At 37.3% G+C, this 14,140-nt stretch overlaps 1 protein-coding gene across 8 annotated transcripts in view; it reads left to right on the top strand.

The window, feature by feature from the left end:
• Nucleotides 1-14,140, top strand: part of EPC1 (enhancer of polycomb 1) — a 73,754-nt gene that overhangs the window by 57,361 nt on the left and 2,253 nt on the right. For 3 of the 8 annotated variants that reach the window (XM_087778250.1, XM_087778255.1, XM_087778207.1), the window contains 6 exons: nucleotides 296-648; nucleotides 6,064-6,189; nucleotides 12,410-12,528; nucleotides 12,610-12,696; nucleotides 13,337-13,478; nucleotides 13,595-13,961. In XM_087778250.1, the coding sequence (XP_087634376.1) occupies nucleotides 296-648; nucleotides 6,064-6,189; nucleotides 12,410-12,528; nucleotides 12,610-12,696; nucleotides 13,337-13,478; nucleotides 13,595-13,961 (1,194 nt within the window). The remainder of the gene's footprint in view (nucleotides 1-295; nucleotides 649-6,063; nucleotides 6,190-12,409; nucleotides 12,529-12,609; nucleotides 12,697-13,336; nucleotides 13,479-13,594; nucleotides 13,962-14,140) is intronic. The other 5 variants (XM_087778214.1, XM_087778224.1, XM_087778217.1 and 2 more) reach the window with 5 other exon arrangements.

Genomic DNA, 14,140 nt, shown 5'->3' with positions numbered 1-14,140 from the left:
AAAAATAATTTATATATGTTGTTGCAGTGTCTTAATATATACATGACTATGTACATCAGCTGTTCAAACAGTAAAAGCTAGAATATACATGTGAAGAGAAACCTAAACATACTACCTATTGTAAAATAATACATAGTCATCTGTTGTGTCTGTTGGGGGGTGGGTTGCTTGTTCTAGAACAGTTTTGTGTAGTTTCCTCTATCCCTTTGTCATCCCCAAGCACACATGGCAAACTGGTGACTTTCTTGGTATTTTCTTGCCCCTGTGTAATTCTGCATTGTTTTCCTGGTTTTAGGGTGCTACTAGACAGAGCGCATTCGGACTACGATAATGCATTTCATCAGCTGGATTTGGAAATGTTTTCCTCATCACAACACTCCTCAATCAGTCAATTTGCCAATACCTCAGAAACAAATACCTCGGACAAATCTTTCTCGAAAGACCTCAGTCAGATACTAGTCAATATCAAATCATGTAGATGGCGGCATTTTAGGCCTCGGACACCATCCCTACATGACAGTGACAATGATGAACTCTCCTGTAGGAAATTATACAGGGGTATAAATCGAACAGGCACAGCACAACCCGGGACCCAGACATGCAGTACCTCTATACAAAGTAAAAGTAGCAGTGGTTCAGCACACTTTGGTATGTTTATTTTGAGAAACTTGCTTCTAGAAATTTTAAACTTGGTTCAGAAAATCCAGAATATCATTAGGTCATCCATACTTTACATAATTGGTCTATTTTGATGGTAACAGCCCATCTTCGCTTTTATCTCTTTATTTGCTGCATAGAATGTTTGTTTGTATTTATTGCTAGCAGTAGTGTACTGCATCTCAAATTTATGCAAATGCTACTTTGGTATGTAATTACAATTTTAGAAATAGGAAGGTTTAGAAACCAGTATTGTGTAGGGTTTAAGTTGACTCTGAAGATCTGGATTTTTAAAATTAAAAATGTTGATTGAAATGTTGACATAAAAATTTTATGTTCCAAATTTTTTCTAGTACAAGGTATGGTAGTGGTGGGAAACGTTTAGTTAAAATGTTTGCATTTTAAATCCTGGCATGTTATAGATTCTTATTTGAACTTACATGAAATGCCATTTCCCATCCAAAAAATACCCAGCCCACCCCCACTGATGCATCTGCTCATGCTGGGCAAAACTCGGACTAATCACCTCTACATCTTGTCAGCAAGTGGCAGATTACATCTTAGAGAACCTGAATTACAGAATTGAGGACCTGACTCTTAAGAAAACTTGATGTGGTGTTAATTGGTTTTTAATTGAAATACCATTGGATAACATCACTCTTTATATTGGGTTCTTCACACTGGAAGAGTGGTATTTACATAGTTAGAAGGTAACTTAAATAACTCTTGAATGTTGATCAGTCAGTACATTAAATATCATCTTTTTATAGAAAGTGAAGTGACATAGTTTTTTACAAAGAAATAACTTTAAAAGTTCACCACCATTTTGTAAGGAGTCTCTAGAATCATGTTTTCCTTGCCATTTTGAATTATGGCTTTGGAAAGAAATTAGAAAACCTGGATAATGCAGTAGTGGGGTGGGGAGAGATACATATACCTAACAAACTCCCCAAATAGTGGGGTGTTTTGGAGATTTGCTCAAACAAAGAGTGTTACCCTGGTATCGGATGACTTAAATCCTCCTGTTTTCCAATATATTTTATACCTTTCCTCCCTGTACCACCTGGGTTTTATTTTTCTGAAAATTGTTCCTCCTTGCATTTTCAGACTTAGTGGGCAGCTTTGTTTTCCTTCTTTATTTCATGCTTCCTCTCCATGCTGTCCTAGAGTAGGTCCTTGCCCACATCCCCCATTCTTTTCTCTTATGACTCGTCTTGCTGGAAATGTATTAGGGTTAAAACTGACGGTTCTTTTGCTTTGTAATCTAAGTACGGCTTTTGGTGTTTAAATTCAGTGTTTCAAATCTGTAAACCAAGCTGAGAACTGAACAAGAGCATCCTCTGTCTAGTGGCCAGTCTGAACTGTGATAAAATGGTAGCCAGGTTACAAGTGTGAAAGCAAAACTAACATGTGATGAATAGGTTATAAATACACTATGAAGTGTTAATGGTCAATACATACATCTGAAAATCACGTAGACTTGGAAAATTGGCTGATTGAGTTTAAAGCATATGTCTTTGTGTGTATATAAATAAACACACACCCCTGTAGAATCTTTTTTCCTTAAATAGATGATTAAGATATTTATCTACATCATTTAGGAATTAAACACCATTGTTATTTATGGCGGTGAATTCTGTACAGGGTTTTAATTGTGTGGTTGTATTTTGAAGCCTGTGGGAAAGTAATACATACGTATAAGTACCTAGCGTTACATTCATTTGTGCTTGGAATTCTATGCAGATGGCTTATCATCTGTGTAAAATATTTAAGTTAGTATTCTGAGCTTTTCCAAATTGAAATATTGTGGCATTTAGATTCATATTTTCATTAGGGTTTGAGGCAGGAATGAAATACTAAAAAAATATAACTATATCTGAATTCACAGATACACTTTAAATTAGTTACCACAGTCTTTGGTTAGTCACTTGTTATTAATATAACCAGGTAGATTGTACCTGTATAATTATAAATAATCTTAATTGGGATTCTTGTAGCACTGGAGGTGTATATGAGTTTGTGTATATGTGGTCTCATAATGATTGTCTGTTTAGGTATTTGAAAGGAGCACACGGTCTAGTTCATCTTGGTGCCATTCTATTTTCTAGTGTTCTTCTTTCAGTTTCTTCAAGGATTCTTTAAGATACGTTGTCTACACAAATTACTATGTCTCATACATGAGTTTGAATTCTTCAAAGGTGCATGTCAGGTGGGGCCGCAGCTGCTGAGTTATGTCATCTTACTTTCTGTAGCAAATACTGTAAATAACATCAGGTATCTTAACATCTGTACTAAAGTTTTTCTGATAGTCACTACTGCAGATATACAACCCCGTAGAGTGTCCCTGTTCTTTTTTCTTAGCTGTCTTTAAAGCTGGGAGTTTGTTGTAGGTGTGGATTTTTTTTAGGTTTGTTTCTCTTTGCCTTTTAGGTTTTTGAAGTGATAGTAGGTCTTTTAACCAGAAAACACTCATTAGTGCATCCCTGTTTTTAAAAATCCCTTTATCCTTTTGCTGCTACTGTGAGTTGTGGTCAAACCGTGTTGCTTGCCTTTAAGATTAAGCTCATCCTGAGATTCTGTAGTGGCCAGCAGAGGTGGTTGTGTTGCTGTGTTCATTGTGCACCATCACATGATAAGTTTTGTCTGTTTCCATATTAAAGAAGTCTAGAGAAGTCTTGAGTTTTTTCCACCTTGAATGATCCAGACAACATGCTGCTGACATGGAAAAATTGCTGTGGAAAACCTTGCTTTTCAAGTCTTTTATACATGGCCAGCACAGGCATGAAGTTGAGATGGTATCTCAGGTCTTTTGGTAATCAGAGGACATGTTATAAAAGCTGTGCTGTGACATACCATTCTCTGGCTACAGGAAGCATTGTTTTTCATCCTGAAGATAGGAGAGAGGTTTCCCCAAAGAGCCAGGCATTTTATAAACCTTTTGAAGTGCCTTTGACCCTGAAGAAATGCAAGTTATTCTGGTCCTGGCTTTGAGTGCTCAGCATAAAAGATCTGTGGAAGATGAAGTTGTTGCAATGAGATTTTGTGTGTAAGTGAGAAGAGATGTCTAAAAAAAAAAAAAAAAAAATCCCTTACAGGTTACTTGAAAACAGGGCTTGTACTGGACTTGTCATGTGCTGAAGGATAGACTTTGGCAGCAGGATCAGGTGGCCAAGAAAAGCAGCATTACTTTTGAAGAGCATAATTCCTTTTCATGTTACTGAAGAACTTCAAAAAAGCATCCTTTGCCCTCTTGCCAAAAGAGCTGATTCAAGGATCTTCAGGCATATGTTATACAGAACACCACTAAAAAGCAGGCAGGGGTGTAAAAGCTGTAATTCTTGTGGAGTAATAACTTGTTCATCGGGGAAGCTATTCACTCTGAACAAAATGCAGCAAAACTACTTCAGAAAAGGAGCCTGTACTGCTGACAATCTCATCAAGTTTCTGAATCATAATCTTCGGAGATGGAGCTTGTCTTAAGTCTGGAGTGTACAGTAGGCATGAATATTCATCTGAAGTACTTGTGTCCCAGGAATTTAGTCTTCCTTGTTAGATTGATTGATCTAGTTCTGCCAGGCAAATGGCAGTCTTTGAATTGCATCACATTACAGAGAGACTGTGCTTTCTGCTGGAAACTTTCTGTTAAATGTGTTACATTCATATTTTTGGACGCTTACATCTAGTAATGAAAAGTTTGAGACATTTAAAACTGCACAGCATGTATAATTCTGTTGCAGCCTTGTGTTTAGGAGGCAGACCCAGAGATACCAGTCACAACCGAAAGATCCGAGCACCGATTCCCAGGCTCCACAGTAGGACCAGGCAACCGTCTTGCATTCCGTTCTTTTCTGCTGCCTTTGTCCAGAAGCTGGGTCACTTTGAAAAGAAAGTCTGCAAGCTGTCAAGACTGAAGAGGCTAGCAGTTAACTAGAATCTACTCACTAAATTTGTAATTCTTTCTTTGAGAAGAAGCTCAAGTATTCTAGCAGAAGCCTTACTGAAAATTCTTAGAGTTATGATGTCTGGGATTGTAGACCTGAATGTATATGAAAAACTGCAGGCATCAGGAATATAGTTAAATAATCCAGAGTAGCTTACCTCACGTTTTCTTGTAAACTAGAGATTTAGGTGATGTGCTGCAAGTTGTGCGTTCCTAGTCAGTAACTTTTTCTGCGGGAATTCCATAGAAATAACATTTTTCCCAGTAAACTTGGATGCTTTTTTTCTATCTCTTAATCTGCTTTTTAAAAGCAAGTTTGCACACTTGCGGGTCTAGCAGGATGGTGAACTATGCTTCCATTTCCCAAATGTGTGTTTAGCATTTCCATCTCCAAATTTGTAATGTTGGTTGATGGATCTATACTATTATTTCTGTGTTCTCATTAAGGATACCTGACACCTGTCTTCAGGCATCCCTTTCCTGGAAAGAAGCAGGAGGAAGCTCCTCAATCCTTGTGGCAGTTCCTCGCACCAGAGTAGAAGGACTTGTCCTCTCTTTTCGTTGCTTTCATGCAATTACTGGCTGTGTTTTGATCTTTTTATTTAACTTCTGTATCTGTAATAGTCTCAACACTGCTGTCTGTTTTACTGTTTTCCTTTTTCCAAATGCTTATTTTCACATTGCAGGATAAACTTGGTCATGAAAAATACTGATGTTTGTAATGGCCATTTTCAGTTATCATTGGAACTTAACAGTCTTGGCCCATCTGTGGCCGAGATGTTGAGACCCTGTTGAAGAAGCAGTGGCCTTGGGAGTAACAGATATTTATAGCCCACCGTAGGCTTAGTTGAAGGAGGAAATCTTAAAAGGAGAAACCTCTTTAGCCTGGGAAATGTGACTGGGGATGGGGGAAGAGTCAACACTTACTAGAACATCTGAGCATTTCTGGAGACTTGGAGACTTTGTAGTTGTACTAGATTTTCTCATTCGGCTTCAGTCCAGTTGGAGTAATACTTTGCTCCAAAGTGCTGGATCTTGGGGCTTGTGTAAACTGTTACACTTTGCATCCCATGCAAGGATGGTCACGTTTATAACTGTGGAGTAAACTGTGTGTACTCCAACTGGCCTGTGACGTTTCAGTGGAAACTCGTATTAAGAATGATGGGCTGACAAATACAAATGCATAGCAAGCATTTCTATCTTTCATTCCATGGCTAGTAAAAATCCTCATTAATTATTTTCTGTCTGTTTTTCTTCCACTACCAAGTAGGGAGTGCATATGTAGATCTTATATCTAGTTTATAATTTCTAAGCCTAGAGTTCTGATGTTAGGAATTTCACACTTAAGTTCTGTTGGGCTGAAATGTAAGGCTGTTGTAGTAATAATCAAGGACATAATGATTCATGTTCTCATAGTGTCTAATAATGCCATGTTTAAGTAAAATCAATCTTGAACTTCTTTTCAGAAAGTGAAACATCTTTGGGCCTGGTGCATCAAATACTAAATCACACTGATGGCTCTAAGTCTCTCCAATCTTCCGAATTCACTGGTGAGAACTTGCTATACAGTAGAAAATCTTTAACCAGGCAATGTAAGCCAGATAACATCTCTCATAAGATAGAGATAAAAATTGTGTTGTTCTGGATTACTTAGTATTGTGAATGATGTTTGCTTTGCATGCACTTTGGCATTAGTAACCACTAATTGTTATCTTACACAGCAGGGATGTGATGCTCTCGTGTATTTCCCTTAAGAAAGCATTGTAACATGAAATGTCATCTTTCCCACACACTTTTAACAGTTCTGTAGTTTATGGGATTTCTCAATTGGAAGCCTTAGTTATGTGATCTTTCTTCTGTTACCTGATTGAAATTGCCTTTTTAATGGCCATCACCTCAGCTGGAAGGATCAGGGAATCCAGTACTCTAAATGGGTTTTTAGAGAGGTTCTTTGAACCCCATATAATCTTAATGCTTCAGTTTTCTTACTGAAATAACATTTCTGCTTGTGAGAACAGGTACTTGATGTTATGAAGCAACTGCTTTTTTAAGTTACTCTAATTTAAATATCTGATTCTTTAGATGTTTAACAGGACTGAAGCATTTGCTGAAGGGTTTAATTAAGCTGTTTGAGTCTCTCAGTATTAAATATTTTTTTAAACTTTATTTAAACAAAATGCTTACCTGGATAGGTCATTGTGTGTACTCCACAAAGCTTGCTCAGTTTCCCTCGCAAATCTAGTGAGCGTCTTCCATTCAGGAAATCAAAAGGAACCTAATAGAGGGACCAGGAGTTTACATGTGCATTTTCTGCTTTCCAGGATATGCTTCCTGGGTTTTAGGAAAACAGTTCTTGTGGTCAATTTTTTTTGTAAGTCTGTATTTTCCTACTTCAGGGAAGCAGAGTGACAACTAGTGAGTCACCTCACAGTAAAACTTGCAGCAGTAGTCAGGAGGGGAGGCTGTGGCTGTTTACCATACAAAGACCGATCTGTTCATGCAGATGCCACAGCAAACCTACTCCTCACTGGTTTCGGCCACTTGTGGGAAGGACTTGCATTTTCAGAGAAGCTAAACGTAAGCTACAGCATTGTAAAGCTAGTATGTGCTAAATGCTGTGGTAAAACTAGTTAGCACTGTAAAAATAGTTTTATATTACAGTGTGAAACTGCTGAGAACTATGGGTCGAAGTCCATTGACAGCATCACTGTTACTCTGCGCTGCAGAAAACAACACCCGTTGAGTATCAGCATCCCACAGGATTTGGTAGATATGTAAACAGAACCATCCAATTGAAGATATTATTCAATGGCTTAATTTGAGGGGAAAAATTGATATATAATTATCCCAAAGATTACAAACATCTTGCTGCTTATAGTCATGCGAATGATTGTAGGAAAACATATTCATAGTGTAATGTGTTGTTAAAAAACTGAGTTACTGCACAAGATTTATGGCTGTCGCTAAGGAGATAATAAGCAGTCATTTATCCTGTCAGTCATTCTCAGTAATGTATGATGTTTCTTTCCTTGTGTTCATAACTGCAAACTCCTGAAGCTTTTTCTTCTACCTTCCATTCCTTTTTGCAGTCCATAAGCCAGAAAACATTTCTCTTGGTTGCTGCCAAAGTATAGCACTGCTAACAGTTGCAGAATAGGTGTGTGCATTGTCCCAAGCTGTTAAATGAAGAGGATAACAGCATAACTGACTTCAAATCCTGAAGGTTGTCTCAACTGAAATGTTACAACTTGATTCAGAATTCTACCAGAAACACTTCAGAAGCATACTGAGTTTTAATTGTTTCAATTCAAAACAGTATGCTGCAAACGAACGAGTAAGAAGCATTCATGTAGCCTAGCCTCTCAGTAAAACTTGAGCTACCCATCTTCTGACAACTGTTTTGAGATGTGGATAACTCCAGGTGCGGTTGTGCCTTCTAGGTTGCTAATGTTTAAGGTTAGGACAGGAGTTGGGTTAGGTTAACTTCAGGAGTCAGGTGACTTGCATAAATTACTGCAAGTGTCCGGGAAAGTATGTAGAAGTTTTGGGGGAAGGTACAGTTGTTAGCTATGAAAGACAGTTGAGATATTCTGAAATGATAGTATTCTTATTTATAGTGTATTGGCAGTGGTGGCTGAGAGATTCCCAGCTCCACCACTTACTGGATTCTGTGTAGTGAATGAAATTGGATGTTCTGTCACTGTGCAATTCAGTAAATTCTGTAGTGTTAAATAGTCATTATTGTATGAAGGAACCATGACCACTGTGGCCCTAGCATGCTGTTTGAGAAGTCTATAAATACTGCACTCCTGTTCAGGGCTGCCGAAGCAAGAATCTGTTTTAAAATCTCAATGTGTCGTCTTTAACCATTGAATGTTATGTTTGTCCCTTTTTTTAACTTGAATCTGTTGTTCAGTTGTCTGTTGCTTTACTAATTTTTTTAAAGCCTTGAAGGTCTCCAGTAATATCAGGAATATGCAACTTTGCGTAGCTTCGTGTAGCAATACTCTTCTGAATTACCAGAAACGTGGTTGCTGATTTAAGTGTACAAAAAAGGTCTGGGCTTGCTTCTTGCCTGCTGTTTTTTTCCAGGCAGATGAAGACCACTGTATGACACAAAAGAAAATTACAGTCATTTTTACTATTCCTACATTTACCATTTTTCTCTGACACAGATGAATGATTTTCAGTTGTGCCCTTTTCTCTTCTTTAGAATAAAAATGAGAAGGGGTAATAAAATTCCTGGAAGAAAGTTCTTAAGGGACACTCTTACTGTTTTCTAGAGAAAGTGATGTTAAGAAGATACTAAGTTTGGCACCTCTGCAATTGAATCTGTGCTAGCTTTGCAGGCAAGAATGTGTGATTTCCCCGGAAAGCCTTCCCCAATTCCAGTCACAGTTGCGTGCCACAGAAAATGAATATGTAAGGTTGAATAGGTGGAAGTACTTTCATGTAAAGTACACAGAAACATTTTTTTGTGCATGGGAATGATAGTTTTCAGAAGCAACATACCACACAATCAGTAGGTTTGTTTTTTCAATTGAAGTGTAGCATAGACTGTACTCTGAGCGCAGGAGCGGAAGAAACCTACTGACAGTGTTAGTGAGCAAAATACATGGTGGCTTTTAACAGAAGAGGAATAAAGTATGCTATCCTAGTTTGCAGGTCTTCAAAAGAAATAATGATTAATTTTGATTTGGATAGTTCTCTGTAGTAGTAATGTTTTCAGTAAAACCTTCGATGTAGTGCTGCTTTAGCATGGAGAGGGAAGAGCTAGCTTATGTAGTTACGATCTGTGACCTCTTCTGGTACATGAGCATACCTGGATATGTTGTGGAATGGAAAATGAATATCAATCAGATTATTTAGGAGGCTGTAGCTTGCAGCAGCCCTTTGTGGGCAAAGTTGTGTTTCTAAACTGAATGCAACTGCTTAATTCAGAATCTCACAGTAAATCTCAGATAGTGTTGTAAATAGTACTTTGAAATGTCTAGTAGGCTTTTACCTTTAATAAGGGAAGCAGCAAAAATGTTGCTGAATGTTTAACCTAAATTGAAAAACCTGAAATAAATTGTTCTTGAGTGTATTTTCAGATATGACAAGTAAATAGCCCTTTCTGTTGCTTTTTCAAGTGTGTGTAAGCGTGTTTGGATATTTAAGCAGAAGTAAGAGAAGCAGTTTGAATATAGATGAGGGTGGTGGCCATAGTGGGGTTCTTCTGTCACTTGTTTACTTTGACAGCTGTGAAACTGTTTTCATAGTGGTAGGAAACTTACAGCTGTAAGGGTGACAGACTACTTAAAGAAATATACTGATGCACAGTTTTAAAAATACGGTTCTTCTAAATGTCACTTCCAGAAAGAAGAGGGAGAACTTGGACTGTCCTAAATAATGGCTGTCCTATTGAGACAGCTTCTCTCAATACACATTACTGTTTTTCCAAAAGAAAACAGTATTTTGGAGTTGGTTAAACCAACATAGGTGACTGTGCTTACTACAGCTCTATTTTATAGCTAATATCTGAAATATACTTAAGTCTTGAAAACTGAAACTATTAATAAATTTTACTTACTGAAATGGACAAAAGTGAGATGGTTATGACAGTGGAAATCTTAATCTTAATTTGGTCAAAGATGGTGGTGTTATATATCCTTTTTTTGCCCATTTTCCTCTTTGTCAGTCTGCGAGTTGTCTTTATTTACATCACTTATGGAACCTATTCCTAAGCAATATATTTACAGTGTCATACTGTAGAATAAAATACCGTACTAATACATGGAACCTTCAATATCACCGGCACTATGTTGGCTAAACCACACTGATTCTAAATTTTAGGGTTTTTTAAAAACATTCAATTAATAAGTCACTACTAACTGATCAATATAAACGAAAGATCTATCAGTACCAGAACGGTACATCCATTTTTCTCCCTCTGCTACTCAGCTTTCTATGTGCTAATCTTTGTGTGCTAAAGCTTTCTTGCTCTAACTTCTGTGTTTGGTGACAGTTTAAAAAAAAAATCTAAAGGGCTTTTAGTTTATATAAAGTAGAATTAAAATTTAAACAGCCAACTCCTGAATATTTGGTCTATGAATTCTAGTTTGGTATTTTTTTTAGTGAGGGCATTTATGAATGGTGTTACTACAAAGCTGTTCCCCTAGGAATAACTTTAAAACATTGAAGAAATGAGACTAGTTGAAGTGAAATTTAACTGTAAGAGTATCAGGAAGTAATTTGTCACATACAGCAATATAAATAAGTGCTACACCCCTACTTGCAGAAGAATGTTACTTAAAAAAAATTAGTAACTTGCATGTAACAGCTGAATAAAAATTTATAAATTCAAGTGCTCAGATAGCAAAGTGCTGGTAATAATTTAGTGCTATTTCCAGTATGTAATAGAAGGATTTGGAACAATGTTTTACCAAAAAAATCCAAAACAAAACAAAAAAACCCAAACCACAAATACACGGAAAAATGCATGCTCAGCAGTTTGCTCTGTTTGTTTCCAGCTACTAATTCTTATTTTGGTTAGCCATTTGTACTGATTTGTTATTCAAGTTTATACATAAGGTACAATTGCTCTTCAGAATCCTGTTGTATTCAGAAGCAGGAGATGATTATAGTTTTGATAGAAACAGATTTTCTTCAAGGAAGCAAGCCTGAAGGAATAGATTAACAAAAAAAAAAAAGGGTAAAAAATTGCAATTTGTGAACAGGATTCAAGTGTGGTGGTGATTTGTTGCTAAACAGTAGTGAACTTTCCCAAAAGTGTGACTTTGTCACTGCATTGTAGAAGTATGAATACTATTTACAGCGCTTACTTGGAAGCATCTGTACAATCCCAAGATAAAATCGAAGGAAAAATGTGAAAGGTGTATCCTAGACTGAATTTGCAAGGGGGTTCACATTCTAGCCTTGATTCAGTTTTAAAATTAAAACTGAGGCTTCCTTTCATTTTGGAAATGTAAATTGAAAAAAAAAAAAAAAACCAAAAAAAACCAAAAACCTAACATTTTACAAAGTTGATCAATGAACTAATGACTCCCCACCCCTGCACCATTGGGCACCCCCTTGTGAATCTGTATGAATAACGCTGAGTTTTATCACTTTTATACTTGTGGGTTAGCTGGATAAAATTCTCGTTGACTTGTGATGAACTGATTACTGGATCACCTTTCACAGAGCTTTAGAGAGAAGAATGTAGTTCTGTCAGATTCTGTATTGATGGAGTTGCTTGTACATGTGTGATTAAAACCAACAAAAACACTGTACAATGATAGCCTGCACAGGTGTAAGCATGCCCAGTTCAATGTTTTCAACTAAACTTAAACATAAATCTTAACTGTAGGTACTTGCTACCTTCAAAATGCTGTCTGTGAGGGCTGGAAGCATGCAGTTCCCAAGTTCTGCATGTAAACCTACTTTACTAATAATGCAGATACTGTAGTTTCACAAAGTGAAAAAAGTGATGTAATCACTTATTAGAGAGTTTTTGGTGGTTTTGATTGTGTTTTGGTTCCCTCCTCCCCCTCCCTTTTTGGTATCTTGAGCTAAATGCAGCAGAGCAATTAAAGCCTATATACTAAAAAGCAGCTTAAAAAGGGAAGGCTTAATTTGAACAAAAAATTTCTAGGAGGGTGATAGCCTTTTTGCTATAAAGGTGCATTAAGGCTCTTAGGAACTTGCTGTGGTGTGGTGTTTTTTTTGTTCTGTTTTGGGGGTTTTTTTAGGATTATAAAATAGATGTGTTTATATACACAACACCTACATATTTTGATATAGTATTTTCTCGTTTTATATTTTGTTCAGCATTTACAGCCGAACAATACCAGCAACATCAACAGCAACTGGCACTAATGCAGAAACAGCAGCTTGCACAAATTCATCAACAGCAAGCAAATAGTAATTCCTCTGCCAACACATCACAGGTGAGGGATTTGTCTGTGCTATGATTTATCCCTCATTGTTTCCCACCAGGGTTCATCTCTAATTGTCAACTGTTGCCATAGAACCTTGAAACTAACCAACAGGAAAGTGGCTTTCGCCTGAATCTACATCATAGCCATTCTGTAAAGTGTTTAGAAGGGACACTGCAGGTGAGTGTGGCAGGCATTGCCTCTGCTCCCTCTTAACAAAAAAAAGATGGGTCAGTCAATTAATGAAATTTTGAAAGCCTTAGAAATATGAATTGCAGAGATCCCCAGCCATGTCATTATCCTCTTGATAGTGGGGGATTTCTAGAGCAGGATTTTTAGTTGATAACTAAAGCTAACTCCTAAATATGTCCTCCATACAGCTGTGGAAGTGTCTAATATTCATAAATGTGTAGTGTTTACAGTGGTGATGGACACATAAAAAGGTTCAGAAGTTGCTAGCAATCTGAACCTCTGAGTCTCAGAATTGGGTTTGGAATTTCGTGAAAACAAGTTGACCTGTGAAAAAATGTTGTTCCATAGAACTTTGGAAATAAGTTTCTCTGTATTTTAAATAGTTGTGGGGATTTTCTTCTCCATTGTTACAATGGAGTTTAAAGTGCATGAAAAAAAAAATCACAGTTCAGATTTTAACTAGTTGTACCAGATGCTGACAGTTTGGTCTGAGAGAATGACTGGGCCACAGTTCTGATTTACATGTATTGATTTTTGTTTTACTAGTTTGTGTGTAGCTTTAGAATGGGGAGAGTACTGACTTTGGGAAGCCTCAATCACATGTATTTGCTACCATTGTTCTTTTTAGGGTTTTGTTTCCAAGACACTGGATTCTGTTAGTGCTCAATTTGCTGCTTCAGCTTTGGTTACATCAGAACAACTGATGGGATTCAAAATGAAGGATGATGTGGTGCTTGGAATTGGGGTGAATGGCATTCTTCAAGCCTCAGGTATGCAGCTGTTCGACAGAATTTGATTGCATCTTGATTTTTACAGTGGAGATATGTCTGTCTGGAGTTGAGTATTTTCTGAAAAGTGAGTTTACTGTTTTGTTTTTCTTCTGCAGGAGTGTACAAGGGCTTACACCTCAGTAGTACTACACCTACAGCACTTGTCCATACAAGTTCATCATCAACAGCAGGTTCAGCCTTGTTACAGCCTTCAAATATAACGCAGACTTCAAGTTCCCACAGTGCACTGAGTCACCAAGTAACTGCTGCCAATTCTGCAACAACTCAGGTTCTGATTGGGAACAACATTCGATTAACTGTACCCTCATCAGTTGCCACTGTAAACTCTATTACCACACTCAATGCACGACATATACCTAGGACTTTAAGTGCTGTTCCATCATCTGCCTTAAAGCTGGCTGCAGCAACAAATTGCCAGGTGCCCAAGGTTCCAGCTTCATCCTCTGTGGATGCAGTACCAAGGTAGGTTTTTTTTAATACCTGCTTGTTTTCCAGTCTTTATTTTACTTGATAAATATATTTATGGCAAATAAGAACAGTTGCATTGGATCAGGCTGGCTTAAATTAACATTGTGTGTATAGTGGTTGTCAAAAAGGGACACTTGGGGAGGAATATAAGAATGGACAGACTTTTGCACTGG

The sequence above is a fragment of the Nipponia nippon genome, unplaced genomic scaffold (genome assembly GCF_047370975.1).
Source record: "Nipponia nippon isolate SJK-2023a ecotype South Korea unplaced genomic scaffold, ASM4737097v1 scaffold_1, whole genome shotgun sequence".
Lineage (NCBI taxonomy): Eukaryota > Metazoa > Chordata > Aves > Pelecaniformes > Threskiornithidae > Nipponia > Nipponia nippon.
This window is presented reverse-complemented; position numbering and strand designations above follow the sequence as displayed.